Source organism: Apteryx mantelli, chromosome 2 (assembly GCF_036417845.1).
Source record: "Apteryx mantelli isolate bAptMan1 chromosome 2, bAptMan1.hap1, whole genome shotgun sequence".
Lineage (NCBI taxonomy): Eukaryota > Metazoa > Chordata > Aves > Apterygiformes > Apterygidae > Apteryx > Apteryx mantelli.
The window spans coordinates 114,361,415-114,374,855 of NC_089979.1; the positions used below are offsets into that span (position 1 = coordinate 114,361,415).

Consider the following 13,441-nt stretch of genomic DNA (forward strand, 5'->3'; position numbering starts at 1 on the left):
GTTTAAGGGTGGGATAAGGAGGGAAAGTCAACACTAGACAGATGAGGCAAGTCAAATCTACAGGCTTCTAAAGAAAGGAGGGGCTAAATATAAAATCTACATGTAAAACCAGACCTCTTTTCTGCAAGAAAAGAAGCACTGACAATTCATAAAGTCAGAAAGTCTATGGCACTTCACTAAGAAAAAGAGTCACTTTTGCTCTAATACCTATATAAGCTTTGATCCTGATAAACAGCATGTCTGCAAAGTAGACATTTAACAAGGATAAGATAATTAATTGAACATGAGGCAAAGGAAGCAAGTTTTCAGCACAGAGAAGTTCTAGTGTACCAAAATCAAGGAAGTAAAAAAAATCACAAATTTCTCTTCACTGAATTCTTCAACATGACTGCAGATAATCCCCCCCACACACACGTTTGGTCCACCCAAATCTAGTACCAGCAATAGCTAAGAAGTGACAGCCTGGGCTTCAGTTTCCAAGTTCACATAGAATTGCAGGCACATGATTAGTGTCTGGCAGGCCTGGACTGCAAACCTTACCTGGCTTTGTTTTCTTTGCTAGTTGAAAGAAAACTAGTTCCTATGGCTAAGCAAGCCGTAGTCACGCTGCAATGCGGTTGCAAATATAAAGCAAACAACAAAAAGTCATCAAAACTGACCTACGTGGAAAACCCGAACACATAACTGATTTGTGAAATAACTAGGCTGAGGGATTAGATTGAAAATGTAGAAATGCAGAGCTCCATGATAACAGTCTTCTCTGGATAAATCCCATAGCCAGCACGCACCTTGGATTTCCACAGACTTTAAAGGCAAATATAAAGCAAAATAAAGAGCCTTCACAAAAAATAAAATAAAATTTGGTCTAAAAATAAAAAAAAAAAACAGGGGCAGGGGGGAGATGTGAAAGACACTAAAGGAGGATTGCTGTCTTTAAGGCTAAGAAAGCATACACCTGAGAACATTATTTCTTGGGCTGGAAGAACCATGCATCTAGAGATAAAGCTGCAGAGTTAGACTTGTTCTCTGGAAAGATACACAGCATTGGGTATAATCAATTAAATCCCCCAATAATATGAATTCAGAAAAAAAAAACAGCGAGGGGGATATTAAATTATCATCTGTACATTACTATTGATGACTAATTGTATAGACTAGAAATACCTTCCAGTAATTTCTAACATCTGCTAACTCAAGAACTAAAGGTGTATTAGTCTACAGATCACATTAGAGTAACATTAAGATCTTTCATTACTTGGGGAAAAAAACGCCACTGTAACTGCTGCTGAGAAATACTAACAAAAATGTTATTGCAAGCACTTCATCTCTGGAGACTGAATACCACCCTGCCTAATATACTTCATGCTTTCCTCCTTTGCCTGGGTTGCTTTATAATATTTCTTTTTAAGCAGAATACAAGTGATGAATACTATACAGGATTAGCATGTTAAAGAAGGTATCTGTACTGTTTCTTCAGTCTCCAGAGATGAAATGCTTGCAATAACTTTTTTGTTAAATTGTTTTGTTTAAAAAAACAAACAAACAAGCAAATAAAAAAAACGCACTGATACAACCAAGCAACAGTTTATAGCTCATGGTATCAAAGGAAACTTCAAGAGGACAAGAAGGAAACAGATTTTATCTACACAAAAATAATGAAAGTCTTCTGTGCAATTCTACAAAGAGCACCTAGACTGACTTACTCAACACTGTGTTAGCGGCTTCCCTTGTAAGTTATGCACAAACATAATCAAAATTACTGGAAATATGTGCTGAATGCTCTGGAAATATGCCAGATGGAATGTTCTGATATTAAATCAATGCACAAAGTCTCTTAGAGGACTGGACTCAGAAGACTTCTAATGCTGGTCAAAATCCTTTCAACATCTTGTCTCTCAGTGCCTTCTCCCCTAAATGGCTTCATAAGCATCTCATATTGCAGATGGCACACAGGAAACAATGTTAGGACAAGACACTCAATGAGCACAAGGAGCAAGGGAAGATACAAATAGCTTCCTTTACAGGATTCTGCAAATTTACCTCATCGATACTCTTTTAGGCCATTAAGGATTGAAAAGTTAGGACAATGCCATCTGCAGGTTAGGATAAAGGGAGGGAATTTTAATGGAACTGCTCAATATTTAGTTTGGTCTTACTAAAACAATGATCAAAGTGATCGGAGATGTGTTCTGCTGGACATGATGCCACCACTTCTAAGCAATCTTGGCAAAATACACAAATTTGATACTTCAAATACTTGGGGCAGTTATATGCTTTTGTTTCCACAAGCAAGCTAGTCCATAAAATGAGTTATTTTTCTCTAATGAAGGTGTAACTAAGCTGAAACAGGCTGGTATAAGCTTCTGTCATCAAGATTACTTTTTTTTTTTTTAAATATGGTGAGAAGAATTTATTTTGCTTAAATGCTTAGTCACTGCTTCCAGCTGGCCTCCACCACTATTTAGTTTTCCACTAAATATTCAGAGGAAAACTGAGCTGTTTTGTAGCCAACAGGAGCACACATTTAGAAAGCTGAAAGGAAAGTGGACAGGTCACACAATAAGGTGATACCCTCAGATCTGTCTAGTGTGCTGGTTATGTTTTGCAAAGCATGCGTGCGGAAGACAGATCTGGGAAGCGGACCAGCATTCCTCTTGAAATTCCTGACAGCTAGGGAGGATGCAGCCCAGAGCCAAGAAAGCAGAATCAGAGAAGTCCATGGGCTTGTACTTCGCCACAGGTGAGGATGTAACACAAGAAGTTTAGACGAATGGAAAATAAAAACACATTTTTAAAGTGTGTTCTCATGTAAATTCTTACATCATTTAGTCAAATGCAACGTAAAAAAAAAAAAACACTGACTTGACAAGTTAGTGAAAGTTTGACATCCTCTCTTCTCTCTCAATGTCTGCTGAGTGGTCAGCTATGGTTTCTGCTATGCCTGGCACTGATGCGACACAAAAGTGGTGAGCAAATACTTGCCATAGTCAGTTTCCTCTAAATTAGCAACTTTGGAAATACTCCGCATTTTTGCCAGCAATGTCTCCAAGACCTAAAAAAAGAAAAAACTTGCTATTTCTCCTCCACTACAGTGTAACGGAATCCCTTAATCTTTTTTTCATAATATAAAACATTACAAAAATCTCAATGAATCTCCTATTTCAATGTTCATATTATTCTAAGACCCTGGGTTTCACTGGGGGTTTTGAAGCTGTTTGCTTTTGTATGACTAGGAGTACATAAAATATTCCAGTAATTTCTATACTCTAGCAGCCAGCCAGACAACATTAGGATACCAGCTTTGCAGTAGTATAGATTTTCAAGTCATTTGAACTGCAAAATCTGAGTTGAAAGTTAAATTCTTATCTTGCTCTTCTACAGCAAAAAGCCTCCCATTCCCCATAGGCCATCTTCAGAAATTTGCCTTTGATTATTGAAGTCTTCCCCCCACACCCCAAAAAATAAATTAAAAAATAATAATCAAGCTTTAGTGATGTGTGGCAAGTCCAAAGAAAGACAGATTTGATTAATACAGTTATTTACAATTTAAAACATATGAAAGCCACCCATCTAATGAAGATTTGGAGAGTCACTTGAAAATACATACACATAAGATTCCCATATCCAAAGAATGTCTCCAGTTTAAAATGCACGTGCTAAACAACTGATTTAAACCCATGACTGTGTCTATGCCAAATAACGTTATTTATAAAATTGATAGTTTACTTATAAAACAAGGAACAAAGACCGGTCTTCATCCTACACTGGACTAGGCAACTGCACCAAACAATGCTTCAACTGGAAGTGTCCTCTCAGAGAATAGTTGGGGCTGGAAGGGATCTCTGGATATCATCTGGTCCAACTCCCCTTGCTCAAGCAGGGTCACCTACAGCAGGTGTCCAGCACTGTGTCCAGCCAGATTCCGAGCACCCCCAGGGACAGAGACTCCACCACCTCTCTGAGCAACCTGTTCCAGTGTTCAATCATCCTCACAGTGAAGAAGTGTTTCCTTGTGTTCAGATGGACCTTCCCGTGTTTCAGTCTGTGCCCAGTGCCTCTCATCCTGTCATTGGGCACCACCGAGAAGAGTCTGGCCTCACTGTCTTGACATTCTCTCATCAGATATTTATACACATTGATAAGATCCCTCTGAGCCTTCTCTTCTGCAGGCTGAACACTCCCAGCTCTCAGCATTGTCTCACGTGAAAGGTGCTCCAGTCCCTTAATCATCTTTGCGGCCCTTTGCTGGATTTGCTCCAGCAGGTCCATGTCTTTCATGTACTGGGAGCCCAGATCCGGATCCTGCACTCCAGATGTGGCCTCACCAGTGCTGAGTAGAGGGGAAGGGTCACCTCCTTCAACCTGCTGGCAATGTTCTTCCTAATGGAGCCCAGGACACCATTGGTCGTCTTTGCCACAAGGGTGCATTGCGGGCTCATGCTCACCTTGTCGTCCACTAGGACCCCCAGGTCCTTCTCTGCAAACCTGCTCTTGAGCTGGTTGGCCTCCAGCCTGTACTGGCACATGGAGTTATTCCTCCCTAGGTGCAGGTCTTTGCACTTCTTTTTGTTGAACTTTATGAGGTTAACCTCAAAGGCATGTTACCTAAATATAGGAGTTATGCATTCACTAACAGCAACTAATCTGATGCATGACTTAAGTTGCTACAGTTTGTCCTTCTCCCTTGAGCTCTCAAAAATTTCAGGCAGCAAGCTACTGAGTCCACAAAACACAATTTTAAAATACCTACCTAGGAATATTTTTTAATGACATCCTACAGAACCAACTTATACATAGCTTCATTTAGTATTTTTAATATGAAGTTTTCCATAAGATAAGCTGCTCTTCCAATCACAGAGGGCTTAAACTCCTATAAGGAAACAAGTATGTCAAAATAAACACAGACTCTTCATTACAACCACTGTAATATAGTTGCTAATTCACATGCAGAAGATTTTTGGCCAAAACCCAGCATGTAAATCCAACAGAACTGAAGTTCATTCTGACAAGTTTCTGCAACAACCGACTAAAAACCTAAGTCATATCAGCCAGTACTGCCACTAAAAAATGATATCTCGGCTTCTGTGCCACCCTTTCTCTGTGCTAACACAAGTTTCTTCTTTTGTCATGCTGCAACCTGACTGAAGACTAACCTTTCTTGTTGCTCCCAGAAAACTCTCCAGCTGGATTCATACACTAATCCAATTTGTGCCTAGCACCATTTCTTTCAGAACAGCATAGACAGCAGGTTAAAGTCTGAGCTACAGCCTAAGGGAACAGTTACTATTGTTAGATCACATTTTTTCCCTAATTAAAACCACAGCAACACTTCATAAATGCCTCTGATGCCAATTTACCTCTTCAAATACTTTAAAATTATGGATAATCATTTCTTTAGTCTTATTTATGCAACTGACACCCTCTGAGTCAACTGAGCTTTCTCATCCAAGCATCTTCAAAAGGTTGCCCACTATACTAAGAAACAGTGTGAAAGGGAATTCCAGTATCTGTAAAGTGAATGAGTGGGGAAAAAAAAAGCTCTATAGAGAAACCAATCAAAAGACAACCACATGCGGAATGCATAATTTATTTTTTCCCCTTCACTTTATTCTGTTTTTCATTAAACAAACAAACAAACAAACAAAAACAAAAAAAACCCCCAACACTCTTCAAGGTTTTTGCAATGAAAAGCACTCAAGCCTCACTGTCCTGAAAGTCACAGTAACTTGCTGTGGAAAAAAAGGTGACAAGTGCACAGTACCAAAATGAAAATATTCATTTAAATTTTACAGTTTTTGAAGATGTGTAATTACTGAAGGGCTAGAAAAAACAAAACCAGAAACCTTGGAATAAACAAGTTTAATCCTGACTGTAATACCACATTAAAAAGTGTTTTTCTGTACAGTTTTTTATCCATTAAGGTTGGCAATGTTAATTGTCCTTGCCATGTTCCAATGCAAAAATCTCTCAAATGAATCAGTGATCTTGGAGACAGAAGCTCTAGTTATTTTCCAGTGGACTTCATGCTAGTCACATTACAGACCTACCAGCATTAAAATGATCAAAAGAGGACTAGGAAAAGACAGTTTGCCACATTAGACTGGTTAGTGGAAGAAGAGCCATGTCCAAAAAATCCTCTAGTATCCATATGAAAAAAGCAACCAGACGAGGTAAGGAACTGCAATTCTAATAAATTCTAATAAATCTGAAAACAAAGATACAGTTCTGGATTCTTCCTAGCTGTGTTGAAGTGCTATGACTAAAACAAGTTATTGCAGTCAGTATCCTTGTATAATGAAAACTTTTACAATTTTAGAAAAGTGAGTTATTGTTCTAACTTACCACAAGGAAAAAAATTAAGGCAAATTTTTGTATCTGAATATCTGTACTGTAATCTGGAACTCAGTTCTCAAAAGTACTAAAGGCAAGATAACAGCCAAGTCAAGATCACCAAAATGAAGGCCCCAATGAAGTAAGACAAGAGAAAGGCAATGAAAAGTAAGAAATCAGAGTAAGCAGCCATGTTGCACTATAAGATGTCTTAAACATGAATACTCATCAAAAGGTAAATCAGCACACAGGCATACACCAGAATCAACAAAAAATAATTGGGTTCAGGGCTGGGGGTAGTGGAGAGGATTGGGAGAAGGCATAGTTGGAAAAGCTTCTAAAAAAGCACAAGGAAGTTTGAATAAAAAAATTGGCTGTATCTGAAAATAACAGAGATATGTGGGACAGCCCCAATTTATACTGCTTCTGAATGGAACATCTCAACACTGAAAACATGAACAGACCAGTAAGAGGGAAAACAAGGACAGACAAGTGAACAGAATTTAAACTGGATATCACATAGGAAAGCAGTACTAGTCACCTCAGCATGTAATTATATTGAAGTTAAATTGTCCCACAGAAAAATCAATAAGAATGCTATGGAAAATGGTTTCAGGCAAAATTCAGATTTCAACAAAAAATATTTGTCTCTCAGCTGCAGAGTTGCATTATAAAATAGATCAATAAGCCCCCTGCCCTCTCTAGAACATGCCTCCCAAAAATAAACTCACCATAAACAATTGCAACATACATCCTCTTTACATTATGTATTTCAGGCTAAACTATTTTTTTAGAGTTTGATCTAAACTCACCTATACTGGAAAATAAGATCAAAGTTATCGCTATCACTCTCCAAAACAGCATCTTTCCTTCCAAATTTCTATGAAAGTTAAAAAAACAACAAAAAAAAAACAAAAAAACCCACTCCTTCTAATAATATTTAATTTAAATTATGGGCCTAAATTGCTCCAGAGATAGTTCAGGTACTGAAGTGGCAATAGATTTGTTCATAATTGGAAATATCTTGCCACTTTTCCTACCAGAGTTGTACTCCACAATATCCCATTTCCCCTCAGTCTGCTAGGCAGCACTGCAATCCCTACCAGAGTGCTGTTCTTTTTCTTTTGACTATATAGAAAAGTGGGGGGGGAAGGGGCAGGGGGAGAGGGCTCCTTCTCCATTAGATAACATTCTAGTTATTGGAAAAGAAGCACCCTCCTGCCATGAAGAGCAGAAGATAGATTCTCTTGTCTCTTCTTGGATTTGAGGGCTTTCCCTTCCCCCCATCATGATCCTAAACTGTGTCATTTCCACTGCTTAATACACACCTGAAAACCTAAGCAAAGTTGACACATTTCTGGATCAAAACATTTCCTAAAATGTGCCCATCTGCACTTCTGAAAGGGATTCATTTAAAGAGTAGTCAATTAAAGATCTGAGTTAAAACACCTCTTTAAAAATAATCAATTTTAACCTGTCACTCCTGAAGTCCTCATACCACTTCTACTTGGTAAAGAGCAGATAAAGAAAAAAAATCTCCCACAAAAAGCTCTGTGTTTGTTTTAATTTGAAAACTTCACTGCAACAATTAAAAAAAAAAAAAAAGGGCTAGTTACCATGAAACTGCCTACAAAGTGAGAAAGACTACACAGTGACCTGGGTGGCTTCTTCCAGTCCCAAAGTAAAGGTAGATTTTTTTGTTGTTGTTTTTAACTGAAGTTTTACCTAGAAGCATTCAGAAATATAAATAGTCCATAAAGAGCTACATTCACATCTTTAAGGCAGTTAGACAACAGTAATAGCTGCAGCACTGGAAGAAATACAAAGGACCTTTTCAGCTACAGTGCCTCCGATAACAGATGCACGAAACTCTCATTAAATTTGATATTTCAAATCAGGCCGAATGTGTTCAAAGTCATGTCAGTTCCACAGCATTTGTGCAGAAGCACACAAAAAAAATGTGGTCACATCTTTCTTACTGACCAAATTTTAAAGAGATTTTCACCCCTTTCATTTTTCTGTTAGGATCTTTTCTTAAAGATCATTATAACTCTCTCTCTCTCTCTCGGCCTTTGCTCAGTACGCATTTTGAACAATTTCAAGTCTACTACAGATATACCATACCTTCCTGCATACTTTTTTTATGCTTAACTGGCCATCTTCAAATGTCATGAACAGGAACCTTCAGGGAAGAAAATCATTAAAAGCCCACTATCCATGAAAGAGTAGAAAGAATTACTTGCCAACTTCTTCATTAGGAAAAGCAAACCTAGCCCTTGGGGATCTGCTGAAGGCTTGTTATCTTTCTGTGCTAAACATTAAGGCTACACATTTACAGCGTTAAGATCAGCAAGTTTGAAGCTCTTACCAGTGCCAAGTTTGCATCAGCTGACAAAGCAATCTATCAGTAAAAGTGCTCAGAACTATTCTGGCTAGTTCAATTTAATGAGGCTTATGCAAAATTACATGAAGTGACAGAAAGCAGCCTATTTGGGCTATAGAGTATTTTTTCCTTCAGTTAATTTCACTGGGCAGGGAGAGGCCTGAAACCACTAAACCCCAAACGACCCCCTCACCCCCCTAGCCTGCAACCAATCCACCTTTTACTGCCCTGTCTTCAGCACTCAACATTAAGTTGCATCAAGCCAGGTCTGCGCACAAAGCAGTGCTATAGACCTAAAAGCTCCAGAAGAGCATCAGTTGACAATACTATCTCTGAAAGAGCAGTGAACCAATAACCCTTATCTTGATGTCAATGATACAGAGAGGCTCAAACAGCCAACTACAATACAGTAGACAAAAAACTATCCAGAATAACTTTTTAAGAATGCTTACTTATGCCTCTAATTCTCCTCCTCTCCACCCCACAAACTCCTGCTTTGGAAAATGAAGAATAAGACGTTAACATTATGGAATAATATTAAAATGCATTTTACTTGAAATGGTTAAGTTAGAGCTTACAGCCTGCACGTCAAATTTGCAATGTGCTTTTGTGGATTTTCAGAGTTTCTACACAAAATACACAGGCTTCTAAAATTTCCTAGTAGAAACCTACTTCTTTTTCTCTTTTTACAGAATTCATCATCACTTAACAGAAAAACAAACTGCTTCCTAAGCACAAGAAAAGCCAAACACTGCAAAATTTGAATAAAAAAGTTGTTTTACAGGAACCAAACACAATCAGACAACACCTAAGGTCAAGTTTATGCTTTTACTGGCTAAGCTCAGAAATTTGTCTTCATTTGTAAAGAGTTAATATGGGCTTTACTGCAAGTATATACTTATAAAAATGTTTAGAAGTTTTGTATATTGTTATTGTACCATTTGCTCCACAACCAGCAGAACCAAGTTTGGTTTTCTAGATACCAGCGTCTGTCGCTTCCTCCCAGGCAATTACCTCAGTTCCTCTTTCATCCCTCTTGCCTCACTCTTCTCTTCCTCAAAAAATGGCCTTCTATGTACACTTCAAACCAGACAGACTGAATGCCCATTGGCAGTTGGAATCTACTAGATGCGTTCACAGACAGTATCTTCTGGTTTAGTTTTATCTGAAAGAAATCTGGTTGACATGCTGCAAGACTGCCCCGTGATGTGAATGAAAGCACAGTAAACAGGAACAATATGGAGATTCACTTCAAAAATGAAGTTAAGATCTGAACTAAAACTCCACTGTAGACGTAGCCATATAACATGAGATTTGGCCAGACCAGAACCACAAGTGTCACCTGGTAGCCAGTAATACTTGTGCTAACTAATCAGCCAAATGACACCAATTGTAAAATACAAAAGCTTATTTGTCCCCAGTGAGAGAAAGTCAAATAACCCTATTTAAGTTCTGTAAAAACAGTGTCTGGATAATTATTTGAGATTTTTAATCTTTGACACCACTTGAAATCAAACAAGAGGTCTCAAAAGGTGATTGACAACAGGCAGCATGATCACAGTCTTCCACCCATAAGGAGGAAGAACAAGTTTTCTGATGCCAGACAAAAGGTACAGGACAAAACAGCACTGATGCTTTACACACATCTGTAATTCCGAGTTAAGATATAAAAGTGCTAATCTTAAAATCTGAACAAAGAATACTTCTCCACTGTCTCTTGCATGATCACCCCTGGCCTTAGTTATCTAAAATATTTTTCGTAGATAGAAGATCCAACCATACAGGTAGGCCTTTGCTTCCTTTGTGGACTGAACCATAAATTTCCGTTCTCCTCAAAACATAAGGGTCTCTCTTCCCACACCAAGGGATGGGAGTGAAGTAAGCTTTTAAATTAGTAATCACTAATACAACCAAGAGAGGAACACACCCATAACAGTTTCCCCCCCCCCCATGCCATATTTCATATGCATTTGTATTAATTGCTTCTGGACTCCAATTTCCTTACACAGAGCCTCTCTGTTGGTCTGTTTACTCCTTCTCCTTTCAAGCGCAGCAGCACTGTTCCAGCTACAGCAGAGCAGTGCTTCCTGGTCCCTACTCCCCTCAGCTGAGGCAGCCCTCATGAGTTGAGAGCCACCCCACCAAAATCAGGTGGTGGCCAGCCAGCAAAGGCAGCAAGATTCATGCAGAAGAGCAGAGATGCTTCCCCACACAGAGTCAAAGCTGAAACATTCCAATGATGATGGTGCCTTTTAAGTTGAGGAGAAAAAAAAAAAAAAATATATATATATATATATACACACACACACACACACACCAGGAGCAACCATTTGAGTCCACTATCAAACACGGACAAGAAATTAGTTCTCTTAAGCTTCTATTCATGAATCCTGCCCAAGAAAACAAACCTGAAACAGTCTATGTAAAACTATGCAATTCTGTAACCACACTCCTACTCTCAAATCTCAGAGATATCATAATCCACTGAATACATTTTATTTACAATTCTAACATTAGCCCATTAAACCAGGCAGCAACAAGCTGCAGAAAACGGCAAGACTATTCTGAGTGCTACTTTGTAAGACATACATTTATACTTGCCAAGAAAATGCATTTAGCACTTTTGTATCATAGGGGAGGAAACTTATGCAGTCTCTGTCCTCACACCTCTGAACAGGAAGGATGGCCCAGTGAGTAGCAAACACTCGTATCTGTCACGCATCATTATGTGCCACAAGATCTCGTATCATAAGACATCATAAGAAGTCAACGTATTTGAGAATCTTTTTGTATACAAGTTTTATGTGAAATTATAAATGTCAGTAGTATTAAAAAAGTCACTAATGTGGGTTTAAAATTGTCCTTATCTTTTACTTTTACTTGCTTCTTTCTAAAAATCACTATTCAACCCAAAGCACAGACCAAATACTATTTTAGAACTTCAGTGAATTTAACAGAGCAGTATTAATGTTAAACAAACACTACATTTCATAAATCCTCAAACAAAAAGTGCCAAGAAAAATATTCACATAGCAAGTCAGAAAGCTCTAGTAATCCATACTATTCACAGCATAAATCAGAACTAAATACTATTTGTGTATGACCAATGACAACTACTAATTAGCAGGCTTAGAACTGAGATATTAAGTCTGTTCCGAAGGGCAGGCCAGAATAATTTCAACAAGTTTGAGTAGTTAAGTCAGTTACAATGCATAAAATCACATACTGCCAAAACAGAATACACAGACAGTAAAACACAACCAAAAAACCCCCAAACCTTCAAAAAACACAACCTTTCAAAAGCAGCATAATACAACAAAACTTAAATGCAAGTAAAAAAGGTAATATTTTACTGCATTTTAGTGAACCTTGTACTTTGTTGGGGTTTTTTTGTTTGTTTGTTTTTTTAAGTATTCAAAGCTTTCCTTGTTACTTTGCAAGATATTTACAAAAATTGCCAATACATACAACCATAATTTTCATATCTAGGTTTTGTTTAGGAAAGAGTACAAACTATTTTCATATATTGAAGGGCTCTATAACTCTAGAGTTACATTAAGTCTCTCAAAGTAGCTGAACAAGGCAAAGAGCTTGGGAATTACTTCAGTATTACATCCCAGTATTCAGCAATACCCAGCAATACTGGGGTCTGAAAAGAAAGAGTATGCTCTGCTGTTCTGGACACGGTTAATATACTATGATCTATTGTTTTAAACAGAGACTTCAGATTTATCTGTTATGTCAAATACCCTTTTCTTCAAGTCAGAAAACTGTCCCAGCTTCTCAACAAGCCACAAGGAGGAAAAAAGAGGAAAAAAACCCCACCCACCCTGCAGAATGACAATATTCAGTTCATCCATGGCATGATTTAGAGTGGATGGAGTATCATGCCTCTGCAAGTACTAATTTTGTACTTACCCTTTAAGGTGCCAGTCTGCGTTAGATATGAGTCACATAAGACAAGCCAGAAAAAAGAGCTACCCAGAAGATTATGGAATTTATATAGCAATACTTTGACTAAAGAAAGGGTGGGACCAAAAAACATTTAAACCTTCAAGAGGAAAACACCCAGTGAGCTAACATGTAGGACAGAAAAAGAGAAACCTCTAATCAAAGAATTAAGAACAAGAATATAGGCTTATAAAAAGGCATCCATGATACAATATTCAGATCAATTCCAAAAGCTTAAGTAGAACATCAGCAACTGAACTTATCCTCAAAAAGGCATCTATGTGCAATGTCCTAGGCACAGTACTTACAGACTCAGGACAGTCAGACAATCTCCCATAACAGATCTGCTTTGTAATAAACTGTTAAGTAGCAAAAGATTTATCCTGATCTTCTAAGGAAATATTGCATACCATTACTTCACTCAACTGCATGATTCCAGTGCGTCTTGTCCCTTATTTGCAAGGACTTCAGTCCACTCAAAGAAAGGTCACAAATAGCTTTGATATTCAGGAAATTTGAAAGTACAGAAATCCTGGTGGTAAGTGGGGTGCTGTCTGAGAACCTCTTGTGGCAGATTGCAAGAGATTGAACAGAAATTGTCCTTCGTTAGCAGATCTAACAGAGTTTCTTCCCCATGAGCCACAGCTCCTTGCTGTCCCATTTTGCCATATCACAAGCCAGCCAAAGGCTTCCACTTCCTCAGCTGCACTCAGCACTAAATCAACCAAATTGTGCAACTCTCACTGAGAGGGCAACACATGGCTGGAATACGTGTCC

General features: G+C 38.2%; 1 protein-coding gene across 3 annotated transcripts in view; it reads right to left on the reverse strand.

The window, feature by feature from the left end:
* Nucleotides 1-13,441, reverse strand: part of SEPTIN7 (septin 7) — a 65,914-nt gene that overhangs the window by 37,040 nt on the left and 15,433 nt on the right. For 2 of the 3 annotated variants that reach the window (XM_067291260.1, XM_013948148.2), the window contains exon 1: nt 2,983-3,043. The exons of the other annotated variant lie outside the window; for it this stretch is intronic. In XM_067291260.1, the coding sequence (XP_067147361.1) occupies nt 2,983-3,028 (46 nt within the window). In that variant the 5' untranslated portion in view covers nt 3,029-3,043. Of the gene's footprint in view, nt 1-2,982; nt 3,044-13,441 lie in introns of those variants that run through there. 3 annotated transcript variants of the gene reach the window in all.